Source organism: Ambystoma mexicanum, chromosome 6q, assembly GCF_040938575.1.
Source record: "Ambystoma mexicanum isolate Mex_15411 chromosome 6q, UKY_AmexF1_1, whole genome shotgun sequence".
NCBI lineage: Eukaryota > Metazoa > Chordata > Amphibia > Caudata > Ambystomatidae > Ambystoma > Ambystoma mexicanum.
This window is the reverse complement of record NC_090937.1, coordinates 363,408,182-363,425,165: the sequence shown is the minus strand read 5'-3', so window position 1 is coordinate 363,425,165 and position 16,984 is coordinate 363,408,182. Positions and strand designations below refer to the sequence as shown.

At 45.3% G+C, this 16,984-nt stretch overlaps 1 protein-coding gene across 8 annotated transcripts in view; it reads left to right on the top strand.

Annotated features, from left to right (window-relative positions):
* ELAVL2 (ELAV like RNA binding protein 2) overlaps positions 1 to 16,984 on the top strand; it is a 1,154,722-nt gene that overhangs the window by 851,642 nt on the left and 286,096 nt on the right. For all 8 annotated transcript variants that reach the window (XM_069630854.1, XM_069630851.1, XM_069630853.1 and 5 more), the window contains one exon: positions 8,504 to 8,657. In XM_069630854.1, the coding sequence (XP_069486955.1) occupies positions 8,504 to 8,657 (154 nt within the window). The remainder of the gene's footprint in view (positions 1 to 8,503; positions 8,658 to 16,984) is intronic.

Here is a 16,984-nt window from a genome sequence, read left to right as displayed (position 1 = left end):
TCCAGATTCCTCAACACATTTTTGTTCCCAGTCATTCCGGGTGGTCCTACAAAGAATTCCAAGCCAAATTCAAACTGGATTTTCTCTTATCCCTGTACATGGATGATGCCAATGTCCACATCCTAATCCACTCAAATCATTGATGTGTGCTTTGTGGTAGTGGGGTAGTATTACCAGTGGTGCTGTACATTCTGAAGTCTGTACCGCAAGTGTTTGCCCATTGTCTAGTATCCATGGCTGCCCCTATTCAGAAGGAATGGCTCCATCAACATTCAGGCTTCCTCTCTAGGCCATAGGAAAGTGGACACCCATTTTGCAGACAACTGTATCATCGTGTGGCTGCTCCATTAACTTCACCAAATCAGCCACGCTTCCTTCAAGGAGCAATCTTTCTAAGGGAATCCCTGGACACCACAACTATGCAGACAAAACATTTGGTCAAGCCCCTTCTGAGATTATGGTACAAGATTACAGTCCTGAACTCATTGTCGCCACAGTCCAGATTTTAAAATCTCATGGTGGGGTTTGTCATCATGCAGCCCCCTAGTACACAATTTCAGTCTTTTCATGCACCTGCTGCTTGTTTCTGGATGCTAGTTGGAATCAAATCTCAGGTACTAAAGAAGTCTGGATTTGCTTAACGGACTCCTTCCCAAGATCCTCATATATGGCAGGTAGCTACTTGGAGGAGCACCTTTTGCAGAACTGGGCCCTAGATTACAGTAACAATGGTCACCTGCCGAAAAGAGGTTGCTCATAAATGTATTGGAACTCAGGGCCATGTTTAGGGTACTGAATATGTTTGTGCACCAGGTGAAAGGAAAGGTGGCCAGTTTAGTCAACACCACAACTATTTTCAATCCAAAATCAGTGGGTTGGGGGGGGGGGGGGGGGCGGACGGGATACAAAATCCTTTCCAGTAGGGTACAGAAGCTTTGGAAATGGGTCCTTCAACAAGAAGTGTTTCTTGGCCCTACTTGTGCGTCGACAATTCAATAGCGCAATCTTATGCCTGTAGTAGTTCTGCCACTAGTTGGCGTTAAATCAACATCAAGTGGACTTCTAATTACCACTCTGGGATGTCCATGAATAGAGTTCCACACAGGAAAGTTACAATTGGGAGTGGATTTGAGCAATTAGACGGCCTCAGAGGTGTTCTCCATCCTTTGTGATTCTTCATGCGTTCCCATCCCTTCTGCAAATCAAATGCAACAGTGTAAACTGATCCTGATTGCACCAGCATGAGAGTACTGGTTCTCAGATATGTTGTCCCTCTCCCAAGCACAGCGAATCACTCTTCCATCAACCTTCAAGCTCTAGTCATGGGAAGCAAACCTGGTTGTCAAAGGCGACCAGTCATCCCTGACCCTCAAAACCTGGCTCCTGAATCTATGGACTTTGGACATGTAGACATGCCTCTGGCTGCATGGAAATCTTGGTGTCGTTTAGAGCCCAATCCACTGTCGAAGACTAAAACAAAAAGTGTAACGCATTCACTATTTGGTGTGCTGGTCAAATCCATCAACTCACTTTTTCAGAGCCACAAATACTTCAGTAGCTGCTGCACGTGTCTAGAGGTGGCTTAGCCTACTCGTCCATCAGGGTCCATTAAGCATGCATTTCCTGATATTTTAACACTAGGTGCAAAATCATTGTGCTCAGACCAACAATTCATGAATGGTCTTCTTTATTTCGCCAGTGCACAAGACCCCTCCCTTGTGGGAATTGAATACATTTACCAGATGCCTGCAGTTTGAACCCAGGCATGTGGCGGACATATTAACTGGTTACTTAAAAAGCAAAATACTGGTTTGCCCTCACTTCCACCAGAAAAGTGAGCAAGCTTCAGGTTTTTTGTGCAGAAGCCTTAACTCAGTGATCCAGAAAGATGGGATCCTCATTTGACCCTATCCCATATCATGCCGAAGTTCTTTTTGTTTTCTTCTTTCACCTGAATGACCTACTAATTAATACTTTCAGCTTTCTCCAATAACCATTAAATATCAGGATTGGTTCCTACTTTATTTGGATGTTAAGACTCCAGTACTTGTTAAATGGACCAAGTCCTTTATCCAGCTACAAATCGCAAGCTTTCGTCCTAAAGTTATTGGTAAAGGGCTTTCAAAGCCCTCAATCACAAATGGCTGTTCGCCTGTGTTGCCTTTTTGCTACACAAAGGCTGGATGACTGCTGTCTGGAAAGCCAAAGGAGTACTCCTCTCTCATCCACAACAGCCACGTACACCTTTATAAGTTCTTACTACTTTGACAAGCATGGCAAAGGAGACACTGGTTGGACAGTTGGTCCTGCATAACCTGCACACTTGAGTGCCTTTATATTTCCCCTTTCCGAGCCTGAAATGCATTACTGCTTTGTAAGCTATTTAACAGCGTGTGAATCTATGAAAGATCAAATGCCCGAGAAGGAAAGTTACTTGCCTGTAATTAGTGCTTCAGCATTTGTATCTTCTGTAGATTTACATGCAACCCTCCAAACCCTGCGTGATGCTCTGTTAAGACACTGTGTGCTGAAAGATCCTGAAAATTCCCACCATGGGTAGAGCGAAGGGGAAAAAAAGCTGATTAGCTAAAGGGGAAAATGACCCAAGTGAGTCCAGATGTAATGTTAAAGTGAGCAAGGGAGTATTTACAATGGAAACTGCTTGTGTATATACTGAAGATTCCCAGCCTGACTGGGAATATTAAACAGCATGTGAGGTACCCTATCTGGAGAAGTGTAGTTTAGCTTTTTCCTTACTCACCCAGTGACTCTTGTTCCACTACCTGCAGTTAGCTGCACTCTAGACACCCTCACTCAGGGTATACACTTGGAGAAAGACATTGATATGGCATATTGGTCTGTGCATGTGTAATGGGGTCTAGTATGTGCAGGCCTTTGCTTAGAAAATAGTTTTATGATTTGTAATGCAAAAGGCAACCAGACCATTAGCCAGTTTGAGTCGGCACAGAAGTGGGTGAAGAGAGTACAGGATCCATTAGTGAATAACCATACTCGGAACATTGCTTTGAGTGTTGGTGTTAATACATTATTTGGATACCCCAAAATAAAATGGTGTGTATACTATTTTTAGAATAAGGACCCAAGATTCTAACAAAGTTACAAGAGCTCTTGAACTTGAGTGCAGAATGTTTGGAGTTCATGGGGACTGAGGATACTCTCACCCTTTGCTCTCGTTTTTTCTTTACAAATCGAGGCCTTTATTACATAATTTTATGCAATACACCTTTCCTACTTCCCAAATGTTACATAGAAGATCATTTGATCCAGTTATAAGAGACAACAGAAGCAGTACTTGGAGGTTTGCTTAGGAAAGTAAACTCTATAGTTTGTCGATTCCATGACATGAGTCTGGTTTACCGAGTGCTCTGGGGTAAGACCAGGACTTGCTTGACAAATTTGTTTTCTGCTTTGGTTAGATGGCCAGTTTGCCTGTGCCCCTAACTAAGCTCACTCCCATAAATTGCAGCAGGGCTTACCTGCTCGTTGCACATCGCAAACTTAAGCAGTGAGTGGTTCCCCAAACAGAACTTTGAAATGAGTATGGCTTCATTGGCGTACAAAAGGATGCCAATATTTTCATTGCTTGTTCGGGGGGCAGGGGAGTCGTCAGCACATAAGTAAATAAGTGGGGCAAGGGCACAACTTTGAATGACACCACTGTATACTGGACATGGGTCTGTAGTTTCACCATTTGAGCCATATCTTATTGCCACAATTTTAGATTCATCCAACCTCCGAATTGGGTTTAAACAGAAGGTACTTTCAACTTTTATAGCAAGTGCCATAGGAAATTTCGATAAACTGGATCGAAAGCGGTTTTCAAATCGATAAACATTAAATACAAGGGGTTTATTTTTTTTAATAACCCATTCAGTGAGAATTTACAAAAGGCAAAATGCCTAGTCAATTATGCCCATTTCATGGGTAAAAGAGGCCTGTAGCAAAGGGAATACAAGCATCCGCGACCCATTTTTCTAGTTTGTTATGGGAAACCTTTCTGTGAAACTTTGCTAAACTATCAGTAAGACTGATGGGTTTATAATTTCTAGGTAGAGAACAATCCTCTTTCTTAACAAAGGGCATAATTTGCTGGAACACACTTGTCCATGTGCAAACAACCATGTTAAAATAGGGATCCAGATAATAGGCTGATCTTGAAAAAGATGCACAGGGATTTTTCAGGTCCTTTGGATTTGCCTTTGTGAGTCGATGGCTTTCTAGACTTTAATCTCCCAAATTTTGACACATCAAATTCTGAGTCTGTTCTGTAATGACTATATAATTCTCTAAAATAATTGGACCACTCGTGTTTTGGGATTAATGTTTCAACGTCATGGTTTCCATTTTTATTTGACATGAGGTTAGAGATAAGGTACCAGAAAGTTCCTGAGTCACTGCCATCTTGGACCTGAATAAAACGTTCCCAGGTGGCAAGATCTGAATCCTTTTTTATTTTTTGAGATTAAGCTTTTATAGTGCAACTGTTATGATGTTGGTGGATTTTTGGTTGTGAAGTCCTTGTCATACCAAGAGCTGCACACCATGGGTGAGTGTGACCTGTGTTGTGGGTTTGGTCCCAAAAGGGGGAATGCTGCTCACTAAATGAGTATAAAATGTTTGAGCCAAAAAAATGATCATACAGTTTCATAATTAAGATGCTCTTTAGCGATTAAAGCATCATACAATAATGAGGCTATTGTGAGATTATCAATGTTGGCCCACTGAGTCTCCTTTGATTGTTACTTGGTGATGCATCAATACTGGGTGTATCCATCATGGGTCTCCAATGTAAAAATGGGGGTAGAGCAAGATCGTGGCCTCTCTCAACCTTGGGAATTGCCTTCATTGACTTTGCAGTATGACAAATTGACTGTTCTAAAATCTGCTAGATTGGATCCCTTTCCCTTTCATAAATTGGTGCCGCTAGATAGCCCCCACGAGGTGACTGTTGCAGCCATGTCAACCCAGTGTAAATAGGCGAGAGGCTGCAGTCTCGGCATAAGGATATAACCGGTTAGGGGCAGGGCAGTCAATAGTAGGAATACCCTGGAAGGAGTCTTCCTTGATTATAATATCGGTAGAAGACTAAGGTTCTATATGATGGTCAAAGTCACATAGCAAAATCATTTGTGCGTCCTTTGTTGCCTCATGTCCATTTTGAATACGTTTCTTTAGATTGTTTAAGGCTGGTATTTCCAGACCGTTGGACAATGCATCTAACATAAATGCTAATCAAAATAATTGTACGCCTAGTAGGAAAACTGATACTAAAATCTAAAATCTTTGGACCCTGCTTCTACTCTTTTTATAACTGCATTTGGGTAACTTGTTTGGGTGCAATATAGAAGCTTGAATATCCTATTTTATGTAGACATTCCGTTGCCCTAGTCTCCTGGAAACAGATCATCTCAGTCTGGCTCTTCCATTTGGCTTTGGATACTGGCAGTTGTCCACGAAATATTAAGATACTGTGATGCAGTATTTCCAGCCGGGGTAGTTTGGTTCATGGGGGGGGGGGGGGGGGGGCGCGGCTATCTGAATGGGGCCACTTGGTGTGTATTCAGGTACTGTTCTGGGAGAAATTGAGGATTGTCTCGCTGCCAGGGATTGGTTATTTTTTAAACCGGATGGACGCTATTTACTCTCAATGGATTAGAAGGTGTGACTGCAGGAAAGTGTCCCGCCAATCATGTTTTTAAGGTCACCTGGAGCTCAGAATAGCTAGGGCCCATTCAACCAGCTATTTACTTTTAAAAGGAACAATGTCACAGGTGATGGGATGTGGATCCTGAATCCTCAGTTTCTATGTTGTCATCTCCGACTGATAAACAGACCCTCTTTGTTGGTGAGTGCGGGATTGTCTTAAACTTTTTGGCACTTTGGTCTTCAAATAATAAGATGAAACATGTTAGAGGTCCTTTAGATCTGTATATGGGGCAGTGGTGTTGGACCAACACTCCTACACTCGAGTGTGACATCAGCCCTTCAGCGACCTTTCTGGGGTCTCTATATCCTTATTTTGTCAAATTTGTCAGAGGGCATCAAACTTGTAATTCCTTTCTCTCTGGGGGTATGGAGACAGTTTTGTAGTTATTAATTACTCGGAGCAATGTGCAGTTGTGGGTTGTGAACATGTACTCTGCATTCTACTGATGGAAGGAAGTGCTTTTTTAGATGCCAGAACACACTCAACATAGACTGGTGAGTATTCAGGTTCTCTTTGTTCTCGGAAGTGTTATTCTTGTGCAGGGTTGGTAAACACACCTTCTGACAATTCAACAATTCGACCAGGCCCTAAGACTTTGGCATACGGTTCTAAGATCTTCAATCGATTATTTTTCAAGATGGAATACTCTGTGACCAATGCTCAGGGGTGGTAAAGTTTGCTGCAAACACAAGGGCAGGGAGCTGGGCTAATGGAGATGCGCGGTTGGGCATTGAAATTCGTGTAACATCCCGTTTGAAAGCCCATGCTGTTTGGTAAGAGATCACTAGGGCCAGAATTGGCATGCTTCTAAGTATTAACCGGGGTTTTTTGACATTTGGTATCCTAGTGCTAGTAATGTTGCTGATCCCTGAGGTGAGTTGAGAGCCAGTGTCTGTCGGGGAAATGGTTGGGGAAATGAATCACCTTCTTGGATCGAGAATCTGAAAATTAATGGCTTCATTAATCTCAGAGGCCAGTGCCTCAGGGCTCTAACTGGAAATATCTGGATTTGTTACGTTTTGACTTGCCAGGGTCTGGGGTATAAATTTCAATCAAATTGGGTGTGAAGGTTTAAAGATAAGTTTACTATTTTTTTCTGCACTGATGGCCTTTAATTTTAAAAGTTATCTGATTGTTTAGTTGACTCATTTGGGTCTTTAAAAGTTCTCGTGTGGTTTAAATTGTCCCTTGAATTTTAATACTGGTTTCCCTTTGGTGGGGTCCAAGTCATTTAGGACCTCTTCCCTTAAGAGGACATTGGCTTCGATTGGCAGCATAGCTAGGTGTGTGCCCGTTATTCCGTTCTGGGGAGATCAGTATTGGACAGCATTTCCTCTTAGCAGCCATCATTTGGCTGATTGGCAAGACTTTAGTTGGAAAGCTCTCTCCGAGCACCACACCGTGTTTCTACGGGGAAATGCCCGAGTGGCTTCAGGGGGAGGCAGTCTGATGCCCCTTTGCAGTAGATGTTAAAACAAGGCACAGCGAGGTAATGTCAGTGCTTGTGTCTTAACGATCTGAGCCTTGGTGCCCAGAGCTAACAATGGAAACTGGAGGGAGTAGCAATGGTGCAGAGAGCTTCCACATGAGGCATATATGAATGAAATATAACCAGATATTAAACGGGCTTGGCTTAATTTAAAAAAAAAAAGCCTACAATACCTATTTGCCACTTCTTTTCCCTTTAAACTCTTGAATCGGGCAGCAGTCCAGACAGGGCACCAAGTAGTTAACAGTGGGTTTACAATTCTTAACCTCCAGCAGGCTTGTTGCAGCCCCCAACAGCGGCACCCTTTACCGTGGTGGGCTTCTCAAGGCAGCCCGCCACACGTTTTGCTAGTCCTCTAATCTATTCTTGCAAGGTTTTCTGTACTCTGAGAAGGAACTCGCCGATTGCTGCATGAACCTGGGAGCACGCATCCTTGGCTGAAGATTAAATCTGGAGGCATTATATGAAAAGCAATAATTCATATTCCGTTAATGCATAATGTTACTGAACTGTTAAGGCCTTAATGGAATCTATTTCAATCATTTTGTATAAAGTCATTATTTTTTACTTTAATGCATGATAACAAACTAAAGAATAGCTTAATGCAGTATTACGTTCAAGGCACTTGTCCTCTCCAAGCCCATCTATTAAATGAACATGTTACCAATTGTGACTGGGTACAGGGTCACTCGGTGGATAGAGTTCAGACTAACAATGTTCAAACGAACACTTTTCTGCTTTGGCCCAACAATTTTGGAACAACCTTGTAGAGTTCACTTGCAAAGCTTATTTGATTTTATAGAGAATTTATAGAATTTAGCTTTTTTTTCCTTGCAAAATTGTCCAAAACCCCCTCTCACTTCTGACTTGGAGCATCATTTTTAAATGCATTGAGATTTCAGTGCTCCCTGGGACTCGCTTAACATGCCTAGGACAACTAAGTACATGATGGAGGTTTCTTTCCAGTTTACTCTTCTGATCAGTAGCCTATCTTTTAACTGACCCACCCTGACTACTCCCAAGGGCCATGTGCTTGCAGTTTGTACGTGCAGTGGAGAACAAACTGAAAATGAATGGCTGAACTGAGCTTTGAGTAAACCTTCAGTGTCTTTCATTGTTGATTGTAATTACTTTTGTTTCCTACTGCTGGTCGGTGTGATTTCACAAAGGTAATGAAAATAAAGGATGTAGTCTCCTGCTACTGTGAATAACTCGTGCTTATGCAAACCTGTTTTAGACCCACTGGTCATCTGGTAATATAAATATAATTTTTGTTTTACTTTAAGGTTTCCTATGCCCGACCAAGCTCGGCCTCTATTCGAGATGCAAATTTATATGTAAGCGGATTGCCAAAGACCATGACACAGAAGGAGCTGGAACAACTTTTTTCCCAATACGGGCGCATAATCACTTCACGAATTCTAGTTGACCAAGTAACTGGTAAGAAGTCAACTGTTAGAACTCACTGAATGCCTTTTAATGCAGGCTTCTTATTTTGCATTCAACATGCAGAAAAGGTGGCTGCAAAGATGTGTGCTTTGTGGTGATACTAGGGCCGGAAAATGCAGTTTTCTACTGCAATTGTTCATAAATATGCATGGATAAAATAGATGGTGTCCAAAACGGACAAAATTATGTTCACTCTGAGGGTTAATGATTGACTGCCATGTCATGCCTTGCAAAAAAATACAACTGCCATAATGCCAACTGAATTTGCTTTGCTCAATTGTATTTCTTCAGACAGACGTATGTTGACTAGAGCTTTTTAATTGGTCTTATAATTGTATGAAGCTTTGTCATTGTACCTTGGCAATATGTCCTTTTAAATGAGGCGTTGGGGAACATACACCTTTAAGCTCGAAAAACGCATTGCTAAATATTGTATTAGTCTGTTTTCAAAATAATATCTTAAATAAAGATATGCATTTATTTCAGCTACACCACAAATCCCTCATTACAATTACTACCTGCAGAAAATGTATTGCCCCTTCAATTGATTTAAATTGTTCTGCATTTCCGAATATCCATTACCTACTCTTCACTGAATAGATATGTTTTACTTTTGCTGTACTTCACGACCAACCTCCCAATAAGCTGTATACTGTTCTACTCCTAAAAAGAAGAAAACAATCACAGTAGCTAGCCCCTTTTTGTTTGCTTTGTGAATCTGTTCTGAACAAGGGCACTCTAATGGTTCTGATCATATCTGGAGATGGCATACAAGACAAACTTATTTTCTGTTGGGATTACCGGGCAAAAATGTCACAACAAACATGTTTTTAAATGCATCTTTTACATGCTCAGATACCCAAGTCAACAATAAAAACTACTTATTTCCTTCTGAAAAAATGTATATTTAAATCTTCTGAAAGTAGCAAGTAAAATAACCTCACCCCGGATTTTGCCTGGAGGTTGTGCACGTAGTAAAAATGCACCCTAAACTGTACTTGTAAATGTTTTTTCTGGTCTTTGATTAGACTCAATTGCGTATTTACAGTTCTTAAAGGAATAATGGGTATCTGTGGAATACTATTCTGTATTATTCACTTGTTTGGCTTAAAAAGCAAACATGTTATTGTGGCCAGTCCGAGGATACAGACTCCCTGGGGACATGTTATCTGGTATTCGTTATGAAGCTTAACTTTTCCCTGTCTCTGTGGGTGATCCCTATCCAACTTGTATGCTGGTCAGTCTGTTGTGACAGTCCAAAGTAATAAGTCCTCTGTCGAAAAACTACCCTTCCCGACCCTACCACTACGAAAAACTAACTTGGCTAGGACAATGATACCCTTCTCTTGAGGGTACTTCTAGTACCAGTCTTTAATAAAATATGCAAATAGCCTCGTGTGACTTCTTGGATTCGTCTCTTTAGTTCCTCAATTGGGATGAGTTTTCTCTGAGAATCCCTTTCGGGGATCTCTTACTAGATGTATTTTCTTGGTTGTGGGCCTCAGGTAATACTACTTTAATTGGCTTTCCCTCCTTGATAATAGTTTCGCTTACTTTGGTCTACTTGATTTTGCATGTGACTGAATTGCTAAGCTCCTCCTCTTTCTTTCTCTTAGTATTATAATGGTTTTCTACAGGATAATGAGTTACTTCCCCTTTTCCTAGTGTATTTTTAGCTACACTTTATCCAGTTTTTCAACACGTCAATCTCTATTTGTACGCGCTTTCTTTCGAGCTGAACTGTTTCATAGCTTCTACTGAGATGAGTTAACTCTGCAGTTATCCCGTGATTCCTGTTTTCCTTATTACCTTTGTTCTTGAACGTCTTTGGGAGCTTTCTTACTCAGGGACCCTTTCTGGCAATGAACCACCGCCTTTTCCCTTGTCACTCCTCGCGTTATCCCAATGCATGGATGTGTGACCAGACATCCTGTGACAATCTGTTGCAGGTGGTATAGGCAATGGTTTGTGGAGCAACTGTCCATGGATTCTCCTTCATGATCTTGCCACTTTCTCCTGGGCTCCTGACCTGTCAGTTTCTCATGCTTTGGGTCCGCCGTAGCTTTGGCACCCAGTTCTGCAATATCGCACCAGTTTAAAACTCGGTCTTCCTCGTTTGTCTTCTCCAGGTGTTCGACAGCTTGGCCTTCCCCCGGCTTACGTATGCGGTACTCTACTCTCCGTCTCTTTATGAATGCACGCTCTTCAACTTACTCATCACAGTGTATTGGGTATTCCAATTTGTTTTCCCATAGGATAACAGTATCTATTAGGAGTTTCTTTACTTTAGAGTATCTGGTATTTTAAACTGCCCATGTAGGCCATAGTATGTACAGCTTGAGGGAGTTCCTCATGGGAACGAGTGTCCTTGTTCCCTAAGTGGAGTCTCTCCTGGTGAGGTCCCACTTGCCTCTACCAATAGGGAGGTTATTGTGGAGCAGGCTCACCTCCCTAGCATCATGGGGGAAGGGCACTGGAGAAGGGACAAATTCCCTTGATTCCATATTGGAAAAATTCGAACCTGCTTAGTAGAAATGCACTTGTAAGGAATAGGACTCGTATGTGGGACCATATGTAGTGTTGGGAAATGACAAGGGTAGCCCTCCAATGAGGGTGGGCTTAACGCAGTCATGCAAGGGTTAGGAAAAAACCAATTCGATGAATGATCTACAGGAAGAAAATAGAAAATCAAACTACATTGGAACCTTAAACAAAGCTGAAAACCCAAAGCGCATACTAATACTTGCCAAACTTTCAGCCTAGTTTAAAAAAAAAATACTGCATTATCAAAGGTTCACTGCAAAATGTCCATGGCGTGAAGCACTGAACATGAAATACAAAATAGAAGGAACTAATACTATGCAATGTCTTCACACAGCCAGCCTACTCGCACATGTGAAGAACAAATTACACATGACAACGTGCAACCAAGGCATCAAACTGATTACATTAGGTTTCATATGCCCTGAGCAAAACGATGCCCAATTATGCATCCAGGCACCTATATAACCATGCAACCCGTGCATAGCAAAGCCCACACCGAAACTCTTATCCCTCCAATTGGTTAGTCACTGGGCAAGCCTTAACGAGTTTTCTGGGCCCAGGGACTCTTATCCGTACACCTGATTTAGCTCCTGTGCAACAGGCTAGGTGTGACTTCCTCAATCTGCTGGCCTAGTGCCTTTGTGCATTTTAAAAAGCATTTTTTGTGCGCTTCCTGCACCTTGAGATTCCCCTCATTGCCCTTGCTGATCAGCTTCCTCTTCTGCCTTTATCCAGCCCTCGAGCCCCCCCCCCCCTGATTGGTGGTCTCCTAAGACGCCTACCCAGGGCAGTCCCTGCCCATGCAGCCCCTGCCCGTGTACCTGAGGCAAAGGACCGCTTCTGCAGACACCTCCAGATCGTGTTGGCCCGTGTTAGCCTGGGGAGCTGCCAGCCGTCTTACCTGCAGCGACAGATGAGGTAGGCAAGGTCTGAACATAGGGACCAGCAATCACTGTTCCCCATTAGGCTGTCTGACCCTATCATATCTCCTGTAGCATTCAGCCTGATTGTGCCAGATACCTCGTATTTGGCCTTATTTTTGTAAGATTGTGCCATATTGAAAAACCCATTAGGCGTTTTCTCCCATTATCCTGGTGTCCCAAACCTATGTACCACTATACTTCACTGCCTACAAATCTAGGTGCCAATGTATTTAGTGTCTACTGTTGTACCCCAGTTAGGTGTCTCCCACCGTCCAGCTGTTCCCAAATCCAGGTGCACTGCATTAAACCATTGACTGTTGCCCCCCCCCGTCCCAAAATCCAGTTACTAAAACGCCTTACTTCCTACTGCAGTACCCTTGTTAGGTGTGCCCCCTCTAATAGGATATCGCGAACCCGCTAGACTGCCCTGACCAAGTGCCCTAGGTCAGGTAAATAGACATATGTAGTGCTGTATCCCAGTTGGCGGGGCACCTCCCCTCAGACACATAATCTGATTTACCAGACCCACAAGACAGACATTATGCCACACACTGGATAACCCAACCCTGCACCTCATCAACTTTCACCTCCTCCTTGCCAGTCCACCCTTCATCCTGACCTGCTATGCCCCCACGTAGATCCCGCTCTGCTCAATTAAGATCAGCAAGATGGAGAGGCAGCAGAAAACATACCGGACCACCCTGTAGCCCATGTATAACCAGTCTCACATCCACCCCCACCACCAACCAGTCGCCCGCACCAGCTGTTCGCACCTTTTCCAAACAACATAGCGCCTCCAACTCGTGCTTCCTCAGTGCAGCAAGAGCAGCTCTAGCCAAAACCCCAAGCTCCACAGCCCGGGCCAACGCCACCTCTTGGCCCTCCTAGCATCACCCATTCTGCAAGCCAGATCGCAAACACTACCACCACAATATAGGACCCAAACCAACCCAACCCAGTCCTAGCCCTATTCACTTCATCTCCCATACCACTTTCTCCACCCTGCACAAACACCCCTCCACCCTGCACCATCCAACTCTTTGCCCCCTCACGCCAGCTCCCCTACCACTCATGCTACCCTCCCAGCACTATATAAGGACACCCCACCAACTCCTGCATACTCATTAATGAGTCTCCAAAAATACACATGCACATCTCTGACCTCCTTACAGAAGAAAGTGCAGACATTCTTTTCATCACTGAGACCTGGTTTGCTGACTATTACGAGCCCATCGCTCACACGGCCTTCCCACCCGGCTATAACCTTACTGTCTGAACAGATCGTGAAGGGGTAGAGGACTTGCGATACTACACAAACACCAATTGGCACTAATTAAGGACACCTCAACCAACACCACATACTACAGATCCCTCATGGTAAAACTACAACTCTCACCCTCCACCTTGCACAGCTTCCTACTCATCTACAGACTCCCCTGGCTACAACAACTTCGTACACACTTTGTGAATCGCTGGCCACCAACCTCAACCTCCATCCAATACTTAACATTTTAGGGGATTTTAACATCTGGTTCGGTTCACCCTCAAACCCTATGACCCGATCATTCGGACAATCTAGAATCGCTCAACCTGACACAATACTTATCCACTCCCGCCCACATGGGAGGTCACACCCTTGATATGATCTTCAGCACTACAAACCTATCTATCCAGCCCCCCAGACCCTAGCATGGGCTGATCACTGAGCAATTTACTTCTCAATACCACTGACCACAGTGGCGGTGGCTAAGGCCACGCACAAGCACCGCCAACCACCTCTCCTCTCATTCCACTATGGAATAGTCGTAATCACCCCAGATCTAGCTAACTCCTTCCTCAGCTCCCTCCCTACACGTTCCCTCCAGGAAGAACCTCAGCAATTAAAATCTTCGACCTCTGGCTTTCAAACACCCTTCCACCCCTCACTCCAACAAAACAGACCCCTCCAGCACAGTCTGGAACGGACCTGGAGAACCACCCCTACGGCCCAGAACAAAACCACCCTAGCATAAAACAACCAGAGCATACAGACTGGAAATGAGAAAAACCAAGAAAGCATTCTATGGAAACCGAATCCTAAACGCTTGAAACCCGAGCAAGGAACTATATAGAATCATATCTGAATTAATCTACCCGGCCTGCTCAAGCCACCCCCACCAGTCTCCCAAGCCATACGTGACACCTTATTACACTTCCACAATGTCGCTATTGACAGACACATTGCCATCTTCTCTAAATTGGAAAAAATGCACGACTCCTAACCGCCCACAGGCTGACTTTCGTCAAACTCTTCCTCCCACCGCCCCTCCCTCGATATAAACCTTCAGCTCTTTCTCTCCCATTTCACACCAGGATTCCACTTGCTTCTAGCACAAAGCCACCCATCCGGCTCCCCTGAGGACCCTTGCCCGCCCATACTCTAACATCCTAGCCTCAACCTGTGCAGGCAGTATCGCACGCTCAATCCTAAAGTGCTTGCATCAGGATCCTTCCCGGAAGCACTAAATACCTACATCAAACCCATCCTCAAACAGACACTTGATCCACACCGCTCCAAAAATACGTGCCAATTTCCAACACACGCTTCATGGCCAAACACATGGACAGCACAGCATACAAGTGGTTACTCTTGCGTCCCATCCCCTTTCCTCCATACTGCATGGGCTTCACTCACGAGGGACGGGAGACTGAACCTTTTTCACCAGAAACCTCATCTTCCCCACTAAATTTAGAGGTGCGCGGAAGCGCTGCCATGGGAGCGTGCGCTGCCCTGACTCTGCCCTCTGGCACCACACTTCGGTCCCTTTTTCTGCGCTGACAGGAACGGCCTGAATTCACCAGCGTTCCTGGGTCTGGCTTCAGCCCTGTAATTCCGTGCGCAGATTCTTCCTTTCTTATTTTGTCTTTTTGTTCAATAGGTACTTGGTCCTCAGACGCCACAGCTCCTCCCCGGCGCATGGTGACTTCGACAGGTTTTAACAGGTGCCCATCCTGCAAAGGGCCTTTTCCAACTTCAGATCCCCACGCCCTCTGCCTATGTTGCTTTGGCCCAGACCATGGTTGGCAAGCCTGTTCGTCGTGCGGCTCGCTGTCCGCGAAAGCGCTGAAGAACAGACTAGCCAGGTGGAGGGAGCTCTTCCAGCACTCTCCTTCTGAGAACCTAGAGTTTCGTGAGACATTGCAGGCCGGAGGTAGGACCTATATTTTCATCTGCACCTCGCAAGGGAGACTCCTTCCCAGAGACACTCTTACACGGGAGGGACCGATCGGGTCCTTTTACCAACTCGTGCACCGAGGCTGTCACAGCTACCGGCTGAGGAGGTCCTCGGATCCTTCCGGTGCCAGGGTTCAGGGGCCGCTAGGCTTTTACAGTGCTTGTGCCTGACGAGCTCTGCCCTTTTACCAGCAGTACGTCGGAGGGGGTGCCTGAACGCAGCTCCAATGACCCCCGGGTTGAGGTTGATACACCTACCGGGCACGGGCCCAAGGAGCGGGACATGTTGCGGCCCTCACACATAAGAGAATTGGCCGAGGATCGCAGCGACGAGCCGAGCAACATGTTGCAGCCATGTGGTAGGTAGCTCAACAAGATTGGGCAAGACTTCGGCAAAGAGCGAGTATCAAGGTGGGATTGGCATCAACCAGGTACGTGGCCTAGGGCCTACCCTTCTTATGCGCAGCGCTGCTTCCCCTTGCGTCCGTATGTACAGGGTCGGCAGCGGCCTCAGTTGCTTCTAGTAACCCCTTCAGTGCCCTATTCCTCTTCAGCCAGCGAGGACCAGATACTTGAGAGGTTCCTCGGCCTCATGAAGTCTCCTGATATGGGGGCTATCAGGGACGCAGTCAGGGAAGTCCTTCTCGCTATGCTAGCGGCACCACAGACTCCTCCGCCAACCCCCCTGGCCCCAGCGCAGCCGGCTCCTCAGCCTACTCCACAGGCAGTTCCATACCAGCCTCTGCTCCTTCCTCAGCCTCCGGCGGTGGTCCCTGTGCCCCAGCCTCCGGATGATACTCCTACACAGGATCCCCCAGACCCACAGGATACTGATGAGGATGATCCTAACACACCATCGGCTAGGGCCTTCCTTGAATGTATTGCGGGCCTGGCGGAATACCTGGCCCTACCACAGCCCCAGGTTGAACAGCCAGCGGAGGGCGTCCTCACTGAAGTCCTTAAAGGCGCCCTTCCACCAGAACGGAAATTCCACTGCAAACCGATGTAGTCTCCCTTGCCAAGAAGGGTTGGCTCAAACCACACTCCGTCCAGCCAGTCAACCGCCGCCTGGACACAAAGTACAGGCAGATGGAGGATACACTCTTGCTCTCCTACCATCCTCATCCACACTCCCCGGTAATCGCGGTGACATCACTGTATTCCAAACCTCAGTCGTCATAGGCAAGGAGGAGAAAACTTGGGAGGCTTACGGTAAGAAGCTGTATTCCAACACTTCCTTGCACCTGCGTCAGGCCAACACAGACGCCATGCTGGCAGCCGCTAACCAGAGATTATGGCAGGAAACTGCTGACTTCCTCATGGAACTCCCCTTCCACAGCCAATCACGCTTCAAGGCGGGTCTAGCCAAGGCGCAGGATATCATGGAGTCCACGCTAGCACACATCAATACCTCTGGATGTGCCATCTGTATTGCCACGGACGTGAGAAGGATGGCCTGGCTACGGGGCAACCAATTTCAACCCCGATGTCCAGGAACGTATTCTAGACCTGCCCTTCGAGGCAGCAACCTCTTCCACTCAAGCACAGACTAAGAGCTGGACAAGAATAATTCGCAGACGGCTAAGTCTTTATCCATTCTGACAAAGACCACGCCCAAAGCGTATTCAGTCTCGGCA